This window comes from Arachis hypogaea, chromosome 12 (genome assembly GCF_003086295.3).
Source record: "Arachis hypogaea cultivar Tifrunner chromosome 12, arahy.Tifrunner.gnm2.J5K5, whole genome shotgun sequence".
Classification (NCBI taxonomy): domain Eukaryota; kingdom Viridiplantae; phylum Streptophyta; class Magnoliopsida; order Fabales; family Fabaceae; genus Arachis; species Arachis hypogaea.
In genome coordinates, this window is record NC_092047.1 from 4,755,751 (window position 1) to 4,773,849 (window position 18,099).

General features: G+C 34.7%; 3 protein-coding genes across 4 annotated transcripts; 1 reads left to right on the top strand and 2 right to left on the bottom strand.

Annotated features, from left to right (window-relative positions):
* Window positions 1-206: 206 nt before the first annotated feature.
* Window positions 207-5,460, bottom strand: LOC112726499 (dynamin-related protein 5A). The gene is made up of 16 exons (XM_025775904.3): window positions 5,245-5,460; window positions 4,886-4,949; window positions 4,485-4,589; window positions 4,008-4,109; window positions 3,826-3,876; window positions 3,646-3,707; window positions 3,385-3,475; window positions 2,967-3,031; window positions 2,381-2,575; window positions 2,115-2,234; window positions 1,956-2,026; window positions 1,629-1,854; window positions 1,497-1,547; window positions 1,120-1,348; window positions 792-931; window positions 207-692 (listed from the first exon to the last, which is right to left on the bottom strand). The coding sequence occupies exons 1-16, from the start codon at window positions 5,380-5,382 to the stop codon at window positions 564-566; spliced, it is 1,839 nt and encodes a 612-aa protein (XP_025631689.1). The 5' UTR covers window positions 5,383-5,460; the 3' UTR covers window positions 207-563.
* Window positions 5,461-7,922: 2,462 nt separating this feature from the next.
* Window positions 7,923-10,814, top strand: LOC112726500 (calcineurin B-like protein 7). 2 transcript variants are annotated; one of them, XM_025775906.2, is made up of 8 exons: window positions 7,923-8,204; window positions 8,306-8,388; window positions 8,499-8,558; window positions 8,715-8,823; window positions 8,921-8,973; window positions 9,151-9,231; window positions 9,421-9,533; window positions 10,627-10,814. In XM_025775906.2, the coding sequence occupies exons 1-8, from the start codon at window positions 8,063-8,065 to the stop codon at window positions 10,685-10,687; spliced, it is 702 nt and encodes a 233-aa protein (XP_025631691.1). In that variant the 5' UTR covers window positions 7,923-8,062; the 3' UTR covers window positions 10,688-10,814. The 2 variants fall into 2 exon arrangements, with proteins under 2 accessions (XP_025631691.1, XP_072064671.1); XM_072208570.1 differs by lacking the exon at window positions 10,627-10,814 and having other exon boundaries at window positions 9,151-9,276; window positions 9,421-9,539.
* Window positions 10,815-10,952: 138 nt separating this feature from the next.
* On the bottom strand, window positions 10,953-17,741 carry LOC112726501 (methylthioribose kinase). Its single transcript, XM_025775907.2, has 4 exons — window positions 17,628-17,741; window positions 11,909-12,217; window positions 11,610-11,692; window positions 10,953-11,517 (listed from the first exon to the last, which is right to left on the bottom strand). The coding sequence occupies exons 2-4, from the start codon at window positions 12,176-12,178 to the stop codon at window positions 11,250-11,252; spliced, it is 621 nt and encodes a 206-aa protein (XP_025631692.1). The 5' UTR covers window positions 12,179-12,217; window positions 17,628-17,741; the 3' UTR covers window positions 10,953-11,249.
* Between the last annotated feature and the right edge of the window lie 358 nt (window positions 17,742-18,099).

Consider the following 18,099-nt stretch of genomic DNA (forward strand, 5'->3'; position numbering starts at 1 on the left):
ATTACCCTAATTTTGGTACAATAGAATTGTCTGCTATCCCTATAAAATTTAGGTAATAACAATACCCTAATTTTATTTGCTATTAATAATTTATCATGTGTTTCACTAATTCAAAATACTAACTTACTGCTTTTGATTAGGCACGCCAATGCCTTTATACAAAGTTAACGAAGGAATATTCCTCTTGTACATGATATGACATGACTACACATCTACTGTGATAGTTGAGATAATATAAAATACTTTCTTTATACAGTGTATCAAAATTAATCTCTGGCTATGGCTACATACCACCGTCTTCTTCTTCTTGTTTTACACAAAAGAATAAGCAAAGATGAATAAAATGGATTCCTTTATTAACTAGACAATAAAAGAATGCTGAATACAAATGAATTACATCAGGTAAAAATAAATAACTAAACCAATGAGCCTGAAACCTCAATGGTTTATGTCAAAAACTATTCTACTCTCCTCTGAGTGTTTAAAGAATGATTATGCTCCCTCCCCTCGACATACACAAAAGAATCTAAAATCCGAATTCGGCTCAGTAGCATTGGTGCTTTCTACTTATCCCATGCAACAGCTTCAATTTCTGCTTGGGCATTTCTGTATAGCTCTAGCCTTCTTGCGAGCGAGGTTCTGCGCTGCATCACTGCCGGATCCTCATTCAGCAACGCAGATAGTTGTTTTCCCTGGCGAAAAAGACATAAAAGCATGCAAAATGTATGGTCATTGCCTCATTTTTCATCTGACTTGCTATACAAGGAAAAACAAAAAAAAAGAAAACTCACATCCTTCTTCCCCAACTCTGTGAAGAAATGATCGAGTAAGCTGCGTTTAGCCTCGCGTACTTGACAATAAACTACAGACTTGGGAATAGTATTCCTGAGGCTTGCACATACCATGTTCACGTAGGACAATACAGTGGTTGCTGTTGTATTCAAGGAAACTCAGTGAATGTAAAATGCAGGAAAACAATGCCTAGTGAAAATGTGTATATTTGGGTTATGATTGTACCTATGCAATATATGATGATATGAAACACTGCTAAAGGAGTTTTGTTTGAATTATTGAAAAGAAGAATTAGAAAACAAAAACAAATATCTTATAGTTTCTTACCAATTCGACGAAGATAAGCATCGCTGTATCTGTCGAAAAGCGAGTGAGTTGGATTTCCACCCTTCTCGGCATCTTGAGGAAGTTTGCGGAAAAAGTCGATAGTTAAATAAGCACATTCCATGTCTACCAATTGCAGAGTTGCTCTCTTACTTTCTTCTCTCATCCTCTCCAATGATTCATTGGCTGCAGCTCCAAGTTCTACTTTAAGGGTGGGATATTGCTTTAGTTCCTATAATTAAAAGAGATTGCAGCCAGTAAGACGCTGAACAAAAAAAGATATATCAACTTCGGTATATTGTTGAATTATTATAAAATCACTATAGTATATATAATTATATACAGACACAAAAGATAAAAATAAACAATGAATTACTTGCCAGGGTTTCACTCATAGATGTCTTGATCAGATCCTTCAAAATTCCATGAACCTGAAAATTATAGAAGTTTAATATCAATTGAGTAACTTGCACCGGTCACTACAACTAATATTGTGTTACATGAAAACATACCATATCAACAGCTGCTTCAGCAGGGCCCCTAATAGATACTACACAAGATTCAATAAGACGGCGGTATCCTTGCTCAGGAGCGATGAGGTGAGGTTGATATCCATCTGCTTCAGTTATTAGTTTTCGCACCGTGTCCATTGAAAGATGTTTGTCAAAGTGTAGCCTTTTAAGAGCTGCTGGAAACTGATTGTCAAATACTTGGTAAATTTTATCACCACCAGGGCGTCTGTAGAAATTTAAGCGTTCCCAAAATCAATTTTGATCTGGCTGAGATGAAAGCATTCCATGTTTTTCATTGTATAAACCAAACAATAGGGAAGGACGTACATTCCATCAAGATGATCTTTAAATATCTGATCAAAACTTCGACAGATTTCCATTACCGTGTACAACTTCCCCTGAAAATGATGAAAGACAATTACAAATTGAATTTTCTTTGTTACTTTGTCATTTGGTGTTGGGAGAGGGTTGGAGGATGTGGCTTACTCCAGTATCTGCAGCAATAGGTTTCCCAATGCGATTTAGTTCCATTTCCAAATCCATGATTGTCTTACTAATTAGTGACTGAAGGCCTGGGATCCGAGACTTTATGACAGTTTCCAAATGCTGATTTAACAAGCATTGAGAAACAAAAAGGACAATAATCAACAACACATTTTTTAAACAAATTATTTGGTAATCCAAAATCAGCACTTAATGCAATTTCAAGTACTACAGATGACATTATTAAGAGAATTACAGTTTAGGCATACCTTAGATAGCACCTTTCCTAGATGCACTGAGCCCATTCTGCTTGCGAGATGTCTATATTCTGGAGTAGTTTCAAAATACTCTTGCTCTCTACGTCGAGCAGCAATCATATCAACATTTTTGTTGATATCTGCTTGGGAGCGATTGACAACACCAATCCAAGGGAAATTTAGCTTATATGCTTTCCCTTCAAGGATCTAGAAAAGGGAAACAGGAAGAAGAACTAATAAGATGAAGTGACTTTAAGAACTATAACTACATATGGTTAATTCCATTTCTTGTGTTAAGACTTGCAAAGACAAATATAAGCCAAGATAATAAATTTTTCATCGTCCAATCCACTGAGTAGATATTCAACATAAGGAAAATGAGGCTTGTCGAACTGCAGATGATAATTACCAATGTGACATACTGGCATTTTTCTGACATATAGTTGTAATCCTACTTGTATATACTATGGCCATAGTTCATACTGTTTTCACTAATCACAAACTAACTCTTCCTATGTAGAAAACTTTAAAGACACCAGAGGGGAAGGATTTTGAAATGGCAAATTTTCCATATTGTGAGAGGGAAGAGAATACTTACATCCACGGCATCCGTACCCTTGTCCATAAGATCAATCTTTGTCAAAACTCCAAATGTCCTTTCCCCTAAAAGTTTTGATAAATGAGTTAAACCGAGAAGTGTTAAAACGATTTTCAGAAACAACTAAACTTCAGCCACATGGTAATCCTACCATCCAATCAATTGCTATTAAAATTATACTGTCTTTGTTATTATTGACAAATCATATAAAAATTCCTATGCTTAGTTAAGGAGCCGGCAATAAAAACTTGAAGAAACGAAGCTTATTGTTCTGTTCTTGATGTCATAAACCTTTCTTATTATTTACAATATCAACATCTTCTATAGTTTCAGTTTAGCTAATTTATGCAATTAATTAAATATAACAAATTTAAGTAACAAATTCCATCAATCCAAGTGCTTTATGTTCAGCACTTACCTTTAGGGTCTACTTCACGGGAAATCTTAATTGCATCTGAGGTAGCAAGATCTTGATTAGCCGGAGATATTGCCAAAATGATGCAATTTGGCTGCAATAAGTAAAATTTCATAACTACTTTAAAATCTCAATTACATGATTGTAAATTTAGCTTGCACCACATTTGCTCAACAATGCAAACCTTTCATACTGATATGTTATAAGCATATTTCTTTCCTCAATATACACACATGCATGTATTCACTGTTTAAGAACTATTACCTTTTCGATAAAAGCCCGAACCATATTTTCAATGTCTTGCACAATGCTATCTGGTTGACCATCTGTAATAACCCGACCAAAATTTAGCGATTACTATAAAGGTGTCTTTTTTCATAGTATAATGCAGCTAGAAATCTGGTCTTAATGTTTTATAGGAAAAATTCAAGTTTTGGAACTCACCAACGGCGACTTTTGTAAGTCCAGGAAGATCAACTAGTGTTAGATTAACAACTGCCAAAATCACCAAATTAAATGGATGAAACAAATCTTTCAAACTTGTAAATAATTGAAGGATGCATAATAACATTGCTGCTGAAAAGAAAATGATTGCTACTAAATATGTTATATAAATCTTGTCTCACCATGAGGGGAGTAGATACTAAGATGGATAGGAACAGAAGAAATGCCCTTGGTTCGACCAGTTTCTCTGTCAGTCTCATCAGAGATCTCTTGCCTAACGGCAGCTAAAGAAAAGGAAAATTAGTATCCACTAAAGAAACGGCAGCATACAGATTAATATCAAAGTAATTAAACTCGAGAGTTCAGCTAAACCAGCGAATCGCAGGTAAAACCGAACTTGCAAGAGTTTATTCTTGAATGAATTTGGGAAACTAAACTTCTAAACTTGTTAGACTGTACAGGTTAACAGGAGAGTTTGAGAATTCTTGGTTGTTATTATTATTAGAACTAGTTATCACTTAATTATTACAAAATAATCATAAGCAACATTTATCAGATACGTAAGTACAATACATACATGACAGGGGAAAAAAAAAAGGGGGGGGGGGGGGAGATAGTGATTATTAAAAAGGGAAAAATAGATCATGTTGCACAATTACCAAAATCAGTAAACTTCTTCCTTGGAAGATGCATAAACTCTGCATACTCCCTCCCTTCATCAATCTTATGAAGTTGCAAAACAAGAGGACGCCGAGTTACGATACCTGCAATTATAAACAAAATAGTTCACTATTAACAAATTCATATCATGGAGACAGAGATTAACATCAACCAATCATAAGGCATACATAACTGTGTGCCTTGTAATTTATTAACTTGTTCATCAAAACACCTTATAATCTAAAGCTTACTAAGATAGCTTTCTTTTTCCATAATATTAAATCTAATTCAAGCATGCTCAGAAAATATGTCTGGATTAACTTACTTACGGTACATTCAATTCATATTTTATTTTTTTCAAATTTAATCAAATTCAATGTACACAACAGAATGAAGTTACCAGATCCACGAGGCAAAAAGTCCTTTCCGACAATACTCTCCAACACCGAAGATTTTCCAGAGCTCTGCAATATCATTAACTAAATTAAACAAAAATAATCCATCGCAAAAACCTAAGCTGCATTCATTCGGTGGAATCTCAGTACAAGAACGAAAGAAAACAAAGGAAACATGAGAAACCAAATGCGATCTATCAACATAAACCAAATAATAACAAAAATCATATTAATGAATCAAATTACAATTTCAATGGAGAAAATCAAATATTCCAAAAGATTTAAAACCGTAATGTATATCGCATCGGCATTGTAGCGGAAATTGTTGCAATTTAAAACCGAATGAAGAAATGAAGAGAGAAACCTGGCCGCCGACGACGGCGATAGAGGGAAGGGCGTCCCAGAGAGTGGGAACGGCACCTTCTTTGCCGTCCTCGCCGTGGTCGCCGAGGGCGGTGCATGCTCTCTGTATCTTGTTCACAAGCTGTATCAGATTCTCCATTTCTCAACTCAGCGAGTTGATTACCGAGTTGCCGGCTGAGTTAGTTAGTTAGTTAGTTAGCCGAGTCGACTCTGCGGTGACACGGAGGTGAAGAATGAAGAAGCAAGAGAGAGAGTGTAAGAGAGAAATGAAAGGAAGAAAGGAAAAAAAGGCGGTTTGAAATGTTCCAAAAGTTCGTTAGAAAACCCATTTTATAGTTTTAAAAGTGAATGTACAATATTGCCCCTCTTCTACCCGCCCTTTTTCTAACTAACCATTATCTAAGGCATATATCTTTCTTTTTTCTTTCTTTCTTTTATTAAGTTTAAGTTTAGGGTAAAGACAAAGTATGATTTTTGTTTTTAAAGGTTGTTAAAAATTTTAAAATATTTATAAATTTTATTTTATTTTAATTTTGTCTTATAAATTTTTTATTTATATTAAATATAATTTTGACAGTTAAATTTTAAAAAAATTTAGAATTAATTTATGTATGACAACTATTTTTAGTTTGTTTGTGTTGATTTGTTCTTGTAAAATTATTATTGAGTTAGTCTTAAGTTTTTTGAAAAATTAGTCGTCATGTATATATTTGATGTAGATTGAAAATTTTTTGGACAAAATTGAAATAAAATAAAATTTAAAAATATTTTTTAAATTTTTAACAAATTTTAAAGATAAAAAGATATTTTATCCTTAATTTTAACATGAATATATATATGATTGAGTAAATAAACATAATTCTAAAATATTGAAAATTGTATTAAAACTAAATTTTTATTTTATAAAAGTTATATTTTTTCTGTTACTTTGAGTTAATATTCGATACTCACAAGTTTATTAAGTTATTTTATTCATTTCATGAGCTTAAATTAATAATTTGAGTTATTTATTGAATAAGTTATACTTGAAAATTTTTTTTTTAACTTGAATAGCTAATAGTATAACTAATGAAGGTGATTATATTATTTAGAAGAGTTGATTAGTTAAATATTCATATTCTTTACCAACTTTACAACATAGCACCAAGCTTTGGTTTACTCTATTTAATTAGAGTTAGGAGTTTTGTAAAAAAATATTTCAATTCTTCCAAACAGCACCTATGAATAAAAATGTTTGGAGAAATGGAATCCAATTGTCTTTTTAATGCTTCCCATTTTAAATATTTTGATCTAAGGTGGCAGAACCATACAATAAAATTATTATTATTATTATTATTATTATTATTATTATTATTATTATTATTATTATTATTAAGGGACAGTACAAGTGTTCAAAACTTTACAAATTAGACAAATTCATTGTCACATGTCTAATGAGATAAGCATAAGCATGTTAATATTAAAATCAAACAATTATAATTATTATTATTATAATTACAAAAATTTCAAAATGCATCTAACGTAGGACACATGTACACGTATGCTCTATATTTTACTTAGCAGAAAATCCATCATTGATCTCCGAATGATCTTAGCCGTCCATTTTGTACCACTTGTTAATAACTTAATGAAGTCCACCTAGTACATTGAATCAAATTCAAGTTCCACAAGACTTGTGCAATAAAATAATTAACCATTTATTTTGTTAATTGTTTCCTTGTTTCTAAAGGGTTATTAATAAAAGATTTAATGAAAAATATTTGGGAGTCACAAAAAAAAAATGAAAAATATTTGGGGCATTATTTTTAGGGAATAAAAGATAAAAAGTTAACAATTTAATACATTTTCAGATTTAAAATAATTGTCATCGAGCCTTATCATATTTATACATATTGAGACTATTTGCAATATAAATATCTTTTTATCAATTATCACTTTATATATGGTTTTTTTTAGTCTTTTTCTTATTTTCTATCTTTTATTCCTATGGATCTTCTCTCAAATGTCTCAACTTTTCAAAAGCATTATTCTAATTTTTTTCTGATATATCTTCGTTTTTATATATATTAATTTTTTAATAGATTTAATTATTCTGTTGGTCTTTATAGTTTTATCAAATTTTCAATTAGGTTTGTATATTTTTTTTTCTTTTCAATTTAATCTCTACACTATTTTTAATTTTGTAATTAGATCTTTCTTACTATAAAAAATATTAGAGTTAACTAAATACTAATCTGCAAATTGAAGATATCTAACTATAATTAAGAATTTAATTAGATCTTTGATCACATATTTTTTTAAAAAATATTCTATTGATCTGAATATTTTTGACATAAAAATTACCTAATTATAAAATTAAAAATAGTGTAAAAACCTAATTGAAAAAAAAAATATAAAGACCTAATTAAAAATTTTATAAAACTATAGAGACTTAAACTTTTTTATATATCAAAAGTTAAAGCAGCAGTTATTTTGAAACCGCAGCAAATATATTTGAAGACAGATAAGCCTTAAACAATATCTGGTTGTGAAGTTGAAGACAAATTGAAATTTTTGTTCTGTTTAAGGATACAACTACTTTGTTCTATGCCTTTTCTCTTTCATTTAAGCATTAAGAACCTTATTTTCTCTTTTGGTCTTTTGCAACCAGTATCTAGTTCAAGAAACTGGTTGTAAATTGTAACAAGTAATAACCATTGTTGATTATATAGTGTGTCAATTGCGGCAGTTAGTTATTATTGCTGTGGTTGAAGAACTTCACAATAGGGTTATCTTGTGTGAGCAAATTTTTGAGCTGGAATAAGATTTTGGATACAATAATGGGATGCATACCCTCAAAGGTAGCAGAAAATAAGTCTCTGGATACACACACAGTGCAAAATATGACCAAACTACCCTCAAAAGGATCACAACATAGACCTCACCATGAAGATTTTTCTTTTCTTGCTTCTGAAACACCATGTGAGTAGATACATACATACATACATAGCTTCCTTTCATCATGAACAACATGATTATCTGGTCAAAATTTGATTTTTCAACTCATTTGTTATATGGGGCAGTTAGTGTAAGTGAGGTGGAATCATTGTATGAGTTGTTCAAGAAATTAAGTGCTTCAATTGTAAAAGATGGATTCATTTCAAAGGTATCTGGTTTCTAAGTCAAATATTTTTTTCAACTTCTTATGTTCATTTCTTGGTGTACTTAATAACACTAGATTTTTTTCTTTATTTTTCCAATACATGAATTTTTCAGGAGGAGCTTCACTTTGCTCTTTTTAGGAACAGTAATAAGAGAAATCTCTTTGTGGATAGGGTAAGTGAATTGAATGAATCATTTTCATTCAGAATGTTTAAAATTTACATAAGAAATCAAGAATAATGAGTAAACAGATTTCTGATAGTGTTATCTATAAATTGTATTGTAATGACCATATATGAACTTAAGAAAATTTGATTGATTCTGTTGCAGATATTTGATCTCTTCGATGTCAATCGCAACGAACACATTGATTTCGGAGAATTTATCCGATCCTTGAGTGTTTTTCACCCAAGAACTCCTGAAGCAATTAAAACAAGATGTAAGAACTAAGAAATTTGAGTTTAGCAGAACAATAGAATAATATCATTTGCATATTCATGCTTAGGACTTCGCTTATTTTCTTCTTTTTTTTGCAGATGCATTTAAACTCTATGATTTGCGCCACACCGGTTACATCGAGCGCGAAGAGGTAAATTAAATTAGTAATCACAAAAATGTTTGAACATAGTTTGGGAATCTGTATAATCAACATCAGAAAATATTGAACTTGGAACATAATAGTTGTGTATGATTATGAACTTGAAGTATTCTTAAAATGAAGTAGCTGCAATCATTTAACTTTGGAAAACTTGTGAAAATTTTCTAGTTGAAGGAAATGGTGTTGGCGATTTTGGTTGAATCTGATCTGACTCTCTCTGATGAAGTAGTCGAAACAATCGTCGACAAGGTTTGTTTTCTTGCGAGCGAAGTTATCAAACTCTCGAGTTAACTGGTAGGATCATAAGAGTTTACTAGTTTATTTCTGAGTTTAGTTTTATGATTTAAGTTTACCTGAACAATTCTTGAGTTTGATCACCTAAATCATATCTTAATTATTTTTCTATTATAAGGATTGATTTTTTGGGGGTGTTGACAGACATTTGTAGAAGCAGATTCAAAAGAGGATGGAAGAATTGATCTGGAAGAATGGAAGGAATATGTGGAAAAGAATCCATCATTACTCAAGAACATGACTCTACCTTATCTAATGTATGTTTCAAATACTATAACACAATAAAAATGCTATTTGTACAATAAAATCAACTACTAAAATTAGTCACCAATATATTTTTGTATATAAATACATGTGTAGTTTAATTTATTTTCAATATATATTTATATTCCAACATATATTTTATATTGGTGGCTGATTTTGGGAGTTGATTTTAGTGTACACATAATATAGTCGATAGTACAAACCATATTGTGTAAGGGGAAAGGAATTTAAAATTTAGGAAGAATCAAGAGGGAGAGATAATTCTTTGGAAAAATTGCAGAAAAAAAATATATCCATTACTAATTCAATTTCAATTTTTTGTTTCATTTGAGAAGGTAAAGTGTGATTTTTCACCATATATTTTGTAGGTGAGACAAAAAAAAATATAAAAAAAATATTAAAAGGTTAGAAATTACACTTTATTCTCTCAATTAAAAAAAAATTAAGAAAATCTATTTTCCAATCGCCTTTCATTATATTTTTACTCTATTTATTTATAGTAAATCAATTACTACTAAAACTATCCTAATTAAACCTTGGGCCTATTTTTACTTATTATATATATTGCCTCATGAAATTCTTCATTTTTTTTCTTCTTCTTTGAATTGTGCTCAATTAAGTGGTTTTAGAATTTGGTAATTTGTCGTATAGTTTAATTTTGATACATTTTCAATTTTTTAAAAAAAAATTATGTTGGACTTATGTAGTTATGTATAGAGATGACTCTTCAAATATTGATTTAAAAAAAAGCTATTTTTGCTAAGATAATATTAGATATTTTAATCATATTGCTTGTATACCAAAAATCACTTATTAATTAGTCACCAGATATAGAAATATGTATTTGACATCTCAATTTTTTTATTATACTATTGCAAATAAATTTGATTACTGATCTATTATAGATTTAATTATTTTACTGTAATAATTTGATTATTTTGATTATTAATTATTTAATTAAAAAATTTATGAATTAATATCTATAAATATAAACAAATATATAATGATTATTTTTAATATACATGAAAATTTTTTAAGATATATACATAATGTTTTTCTAAAGCACTATTTTTATGCCAATTTCAGGGATGTAACTCTAGCATTTCCCAGTTTCGTGCTGGATGCAGAAAAGGAAGAATCACACTAAAAGCTTCAGAATGCATAGTATTGAATGAAAAAAAATTTGTTATAAGGAAGATCATGCTAAATTGGATTCGGTCGTATCTAAGAAACAAGAAGAAAAATTTTCTCTCTCTCAACTTGAAAATTCATAATAAATTGCATTGACTTATCCAAAAAATTTTACTTTCTAGAGTTTGGCTATTCCGTTATTCGCCCTCTATTTTCGGCAGCATAAACTCGAAGGTGGTATGCACTCTACATGCATATGATAAAAACTATATAAATTGAAATTCTTAGAATAAAATTTGACAAAGTTAATAAGAAACAGTACGTGTAACGAAAGATTGATAAATAGAATACAAATAAATGAAACTGTAAAAATGCACAAACAAGACAAGGCAGGACAAAACAACAGAACAGTCCAAGGTATTTCAAAACTGTAAAAATGCACAGATTTGGCCTCCGAAAAGAACCAAAGAGAATCAAAAGCGTTTAAATCAGATTATGCAGAATAAGGGTGTGTGTGCCTGTGTGTTTTTCTATTTCATTCCTTCTTTTTTTTTTCCGATAGAAAACTTTGGACTATGCTAAGTGTAGAAGCCACAAAGAGCCACAAGAGTACACAACCAATATACATAAAGAAGGAAACCTACTTTTCGATCATTTGCTTGATCTGCATGTCCATCTTGAGAAAAGTAAGCCAGAATCAAATTTTCCAGGAATGCTCCAATATCAAAACCCATTGGTCCATAAAATGCAAATTCTGGATCAATAACTTGTGTTGATTCACGAGTAACCATAACAGAACCAGTGTGCAGATCTCCATGTATTAGAGCCTGGGCCCTCTCACAGAACCTACAAAAATGTACATTCTTATAAAGTATAAAAACCCTAACATCACAATTGCTACACATAATGCAGTAAAAGAAGTGTGCTGGTCATAATACTTGGATTTCAGCTCAGCAACTTCAAGCTTCAGCAGATTGTCTTCCCGAACAGCTTCAGCATCACGATCGAGATAAGGGGAAAACTTAAATAAAATAACCAGTTTCAGCTCAATCAATTTTGAAGCAGAGTAATAGATTGATAAAGGTGATACTATCAATCAGTGAAGATAAATAAACAATCTTCTTAGTTCTCCAATTAACAAATATATCGAATTGTCCAAAAAATGAGTTTGAGGAGTGTGAATCAATCAACAACAATTGCTAAAGAAAAGAGTAACAACGGGTAAGCTCACACATACCGTCCCTTTTGTGCTCGGAAGTTGTACGAAAAAGGAGGAAGTGAAAAAGAGTGTCTTGGCCATGAAATTAGCCATGTGCTCTGCAAGCAAAGGGTACTCAATTCTAGCTATCGACCATTTTCTTAATATTATATGTGGCGGTTCCAAGTAACGCATGCCGATCAATGACATTGTACGGTCAAAGTGGTAAACTTCAGGAACATGCTCAGGGCTCAAGCGACCCTCTTCTTTCAGCCCCAAGTATTCAAAATATGCTCTCTCCTTCGTCATCGGCCATGACTCCCCAATGCAGTGAATATAAGGCAAAGCCTTAAAATAAAAAAATCGAACTTTGAATCGAAAGCTACCAAATAAACTAAAGAGAAAGGGACAAATTAGTCCCTGAGCTTTTAAATCGTGGACAAATCCATCTCTTAAGATCTAAAAATACTAAAACGCCCCTTACTATTCAAAACGTGTGACAGATCGATCCTTCCGTGCAAAATGCTGTGCCAGACGTAACGGAGAGGGGTGATCTGTCGCTTATTTGGCGTGTGTTGGGCCTAGATGGCAAGACGGGACCGTTGAGGAAGCTTGGTGTGCCCGTTTGGAAAAAGTCTTTGACAAATAGGTCCTTATGATTGAAAATGGCAACGTTTTGAGAATGTTGGCTGTAGTCCTTGAGTTTCGTCACAATTCCAAAGAAGCCCATATCAATCACACACAATTCCAAAGAAGCCCTAGCACACATATGTATGATCTTTTTCCTCAAAAAAAAAAAAGATTGATCTTCTTCCCGTCGTCGTCTTCGTGTAATGTTGCGCTAGTGAAGCTTTGTTGGTGGAGTTGCGGGTGTCATCGGTAGTGGTAAGTACCCTTAATGAGAAAATGAATGTGACTGTTACTTTCGAACGTTATCTGCTGTGCATGTCGTGGGTTGGGGTTTAGGTGTAATGTAGTGTTGGGAGGGACATGGAAGATGAGTTGTGTGTGGTTTATGGCTTAGGTAGTTGTTTATTTGCTAATGCTTAGTGGTAATCGTTGAGTCAAACAATAATGCAGATGGTAGATATTTTCGTGATTCCTGCCACGGGGGCTACTTTCAACGGGCTCCGACTGGTGAGTTAGTTTATCTCGATGGTAAGGTTGAGAGGTTCCCCCCCCTATGGACCTGGATTTTGTAAATTTCGGTAATTTGATAACACTGTTCAAAGAATTGGGATATCAATCATACAAGGAGGCATACTGGTATGATCCAAAGAGCAAGGATATGGAGTCAGGGCTGCATGTTCTTAGGGGAGATGCAGACATCAACCAGATGCGGCAAGCAAAGATGACAAACAAAGATACTGATGAGTTCTATATATTTTTTGATCATCCTATTGATGACCCAGAGCCTGTAGATTGTGCTGGCAAGGAAAACCTTGAGGCAGAGGAAGATGATGTTGGTGTCGAGGTGGATGAATTGGGTGAGTCGTCGACGGAGCACGATAGTTACGAGAGCACAGAGGATGAGCCGTATGCACCTCCACCTCCCGGTGATGAAAGTAACAGTGATAGTGGGGAAGATGTTGTCAGTGGGTCTGTGTCTGGCAGAGGGAAGATGAAACAAGTGCCTCATTTCTCTAAGAGAACCCCTCAGCCAAGTAAGCAACCCAGGAAGCAAGCACGACGTGTGTCTCAAAGAACAAGGTCTGCTGTAAGAAAGAAAGGGCCTGCCCATGAGCCCGAGGCAGGTGGGCCTGGTGGACAGCCCAGTGGATGTAGGCCTGCAGGGGAGTCCAATATATCTAGGCCTGCAATGGAGCCCAATAGGGCCAGAGGACCAAGACCAGCACTAGTAGACTATGTGAGTGATGTAGACACGGATGGTGATGATATTGTATAGGAGTATGAATCTGAGGAGCTGCATACACCTGTCTCTTCTGATGATGAGGGAAACAAACATCATTGACCTGAGTTCAATGACCAATATAGTTTCGGAGAGGAAAGATTTGAGCTTGGAACAAGGTTTGCAACAATTGAGAGGTTCAAAGAGGTGGTAAATGACACCTTTATTGCTGAAGGCCGGGAGTTGGTGTGGATAAAGAATGATAGGGAAAGAGTTAGGGTTGGATGCAAGGACGAAGAGTGTGGTTGGATTGCCCACTTGTCTTATAATCGGCAACTACAATGCTTACAGGAGGATATTGGTGATGTAGGCAACCACGGTTGGAATTTTATGTCGGATCAACAGAAGGTTAGTTCCCTTTTTGTCATTTCGTGTTTGTTGTCTTAGTCATTTACTGGATTATATATTGTTGTAAACATGGCTTCATGCCTTCATTGTTGTTAGGGACTGCTACCTGCACTGAAAGAGGTAATGCCTGGTGCACATGTTAGAAACTGCGTCATGCATATGTGGAAGAATTTCATAAACCGATTCAAGGATCTGTATATAAGAGAAATTGTGTGGGACTGTGCTAGATGCACAACCATCTCAGAGTTCAAGACAACCATGGAAAGACTGAAAGTAGTGAACAAGGATGCTTGGGCCTATCTTATGAAATTTGAACCTGCTACCTGGGTTAGAGCATACTTTAGCCATGGTCCCAAGGTCGACAACCTAACAAACAACATGTACGAGTCGTTTAACGCAAAGGTGGTGAAGTACATAAGCAAGCCCATACTTACAATATGTGAGGAGTTACGGTGCTATGTGATGCGGCGAATGGTTCAACACAAGAAACTTCTGGGGACTCATGAGGGAAAACTGGCGCCAGTGTAAGAGAAAAGGCTACAGAGGCTTATCAAACTAAGCAACAAATGGACAGCAGAGTGGATTGGTGATAACGAGCGCAAACGATTGAAGTCACTCACAAGGGATCCAAAGTTGATGTGGATCTGATCAAACACAGCTGCTCGTGTAACAAATGGCAACTCACAGGTTAGTCAGGTTCCTGAATTTCAATATTACCATGCTGTGTATTTTTTAATTTAAGCCTGCTGTGAATTCATAGTTGATGTGAATTTCAATTTTACTCATAGATGATGTTAACCATGCTGTGAATTTGGACATGCTTGGTGTGAATCTAATTAACATGCTGTGAATGTGTTGATATTAACTATGCTGTGAGTTTGTATTAACATGCTATGAATATGTTGATATTAACTATGCTGTGAACATGTTAGCCATGCTGTAAATTTATATTAGTTCATTCAACTTTTAGTCATGTTTATGACATTCTGTTGTTGTGAAACTGCTATCCTGCTGTGAAGGGATGCCGTGCATTCATGCTATAGCAGCAATCAGAAAATGGCATGATAATCCCGATGATTATGTTCATCCATGGCTATGTATGGAATCCATTTGAAAGACATACGAGCACTTCATCCAGCCAGTAACGAGTGAGGAATACTGGACAAGATCTGAGTTTACTAAGCCTGCTCCACCTGTGTTAAAAAGGCCAATTGGATGTCCCAAGGTTCATAACAGACAGAAAGACCCAGCTGAGGCTGTTATTGATGGTGACAAATTGAAGAGGAGTTTCTACGTCACATGTAGCAAGTGTGGTGAGAGGGGACACAACTACAAGACGTGCAAAGGGGCCCCATCCAACCCAAACTGGAAGCCAAAGACGAAAAAACCAAGAACAAAGGCCAAGGACTCTTAATCACTTGTGGTTCTACCTTTGTCACAGTCAGCCCCCGAGGAAGAGGTAATCCTTACTTTTCCAAGGATGTAATTGTCCCTCCGATAATAAATTCAGGGATTTAAGTGTCTATTTTAATTTTAGTTAGGGTGCTATTTGTCTATATTTTCAGACTTCAAGGTTTTAAATGTCTTATGATATAATGTGCTTTACTGGGACTGTTTAAACTAATTGGATACATTTTACACAATGCCTCATCTCAGAGTGTGGAACAGAGTCCCCCTGCTGCTACGAACTCTCCTCATGTTGAACAAAATTCTGCTAATCAGTCAGTTGCTAATGAGGTAACAATTTTGGTGAGATTTCATTGTTGTTGCTTGCTGGTTTCATTGCATTTCACACTTGTTTCGACCTTCATGCAGGGTAATTCCAATGCAAACACTGCACCGATGAATGAGCAAGAATCTGGTCCCTCAGTAGCAACGGTTGAGACACAATCAATGCCTCCAAAAGCACCATTCAAGCCTCCAGCCCAGTCTACATCACGCCCGGCACGAGGGACATTTAGGCCTAAGCAACCAGTTAGGAGGAAGCCTGTGACAAATAAACCCTCGCAGCCTGTGCCACCTGCCCAGAGTGAGCAGCATCTCCCCTCTCCACAACAACCAACTGCATCAGGAGCATCTCCACAGACTTTGGCAGCAGCAGGCAAAGCAACTCAACGGCTATTTAAGTTCATCCCCATTCCAGGACTAAACAAGCCAAGTAGTTAATGCTACATGTTTAGACTTTAGTCATGACATCAACTCCTTTTTGAGAAACACTGTTATTTTACTAACCAACTCTTTTTGGAAACAATGTGATTATCTATAGCTGGCAGGCTTAAGTTATGCCTTACTTTGGCAGTAGACATGTAGTTGACTTCTTTTGTCAATATAAACAACTCTTTCATGAGATTAAATTATGCTTTACATATATAATGATATCTCTAAATAATTATGCCACTCACTTGCTTAGGGCAATCACTTTGCTGAATATATCATAATTTAGCTTACAACATTGTTTGTTCGAATAGCATACAACAAAATGAAAACTCATCCCATACTACATTACAAGATTTTTTTTACCTACTTTTCAGCCAAGATTGACAATGACAGAAGCAAAAATTACACAAACCACTGCTAGAATAACCAAATACAGATTAACATTCTTCTTCCTCTCTAGATACAACACCTTCTTCTCCAAATCAATCAGCTTCTGTTCCACTATCTTCTTCCCAAAATACACTTTCAGATCATCAACCTCGTTCTCTGTAGTAAACTTTTCAAGGACTCTTATTGTTGAAACATGGTCATCCAGCCATAAGAAGAACTTGCAGTGATTGGGATTTTTCAGCTGCATGTTCATCGTTCCAAAACAAACAGAACATAATCAACTCCCCTATAATCAAACTGACCAAATAAAAGCACCAACATACCTTAAAGAATGGACACCCAAAGAACAATCTATTGGGGTTCGTCGTCGTCCTTGATTTGTATAATATGGCGTACATACCGCATTTACACGTTGGAGTAATCTCGTCCTTCTCCTCTGAAGCTTCTACGCATTTCACGATTGGCGGCAGTCGAACTCGTCGTGAGCTGGAGGAGGCTCCGTCACTGGCCATTTAAGCTTGCACAATACCCCCACACTCAACCACTCACAGAAATGAACAACGGTAATGGCGAACGAGTTCCATTTGAACAAATAGGGCAAACAGAAAAGCGACGTCGTCTTTCCATCCAGGGACCAATTCGTCCCTAACCTCAATCTACCTTGCTTACATGTGCACCGTTACGGTAGTCTAGGCCCAACACACGCCAAATAAGCGATAGATCACCCCTCTCCGTTACGTCTGGCACAACATTTTGCACAGAAGGATCGATCCGTCACACGTTTTGAATAGTAAGGGGCGTTTTAGTATTTTTAGATCTTAAGGGATGGATTTGTCCACGATTTAAAAGCTCAAGGACTAATTTGTCCTTTTCCCTAAACTAAATTTGCGAGTTCCCACGATTTTTGAATCAGTGGGGAGAAGTTTTTTTCTCCATATATATATAAAACGTTACCTGCTTGATGACAAAAGAACCTATGGAATTGAGAACGATGAAGACGAAGTTAAGGTTGCCATCTCCAACTTCTTTGACGGACAAGGTGTCGAAGTCGTTGGCAGTATAATTGCAGAGTAACTAAATATGAAGTAACAGCGGTTGGAAACTGGAAGTTGAATGAGTAAAAAGATACTCACAGGAATAATAGAACGGAAGAGGTCGCAGCTACTGAGACTGAACAACAAGAAGGAAGAGGGAGGAAGGAGCGGGGAACGAAAAGTGAAAAGAGAAAAAAAATTTTCGGTGCCAAATCAATTTGGACTTCCAAATATTCAGGCCTTTATTGGGCCGGGTTGAGTTTGTTTTAAGGCCCGTTAAGCCATCACCAAACTGGACCATTAAGGGTTCTCCTTCTCCTCCTCGTTACTCTCTGCTACTGCTAGCTAGCTGCTGCCGCCACCATTCTACACACCAATGTTCTGAAAACCGG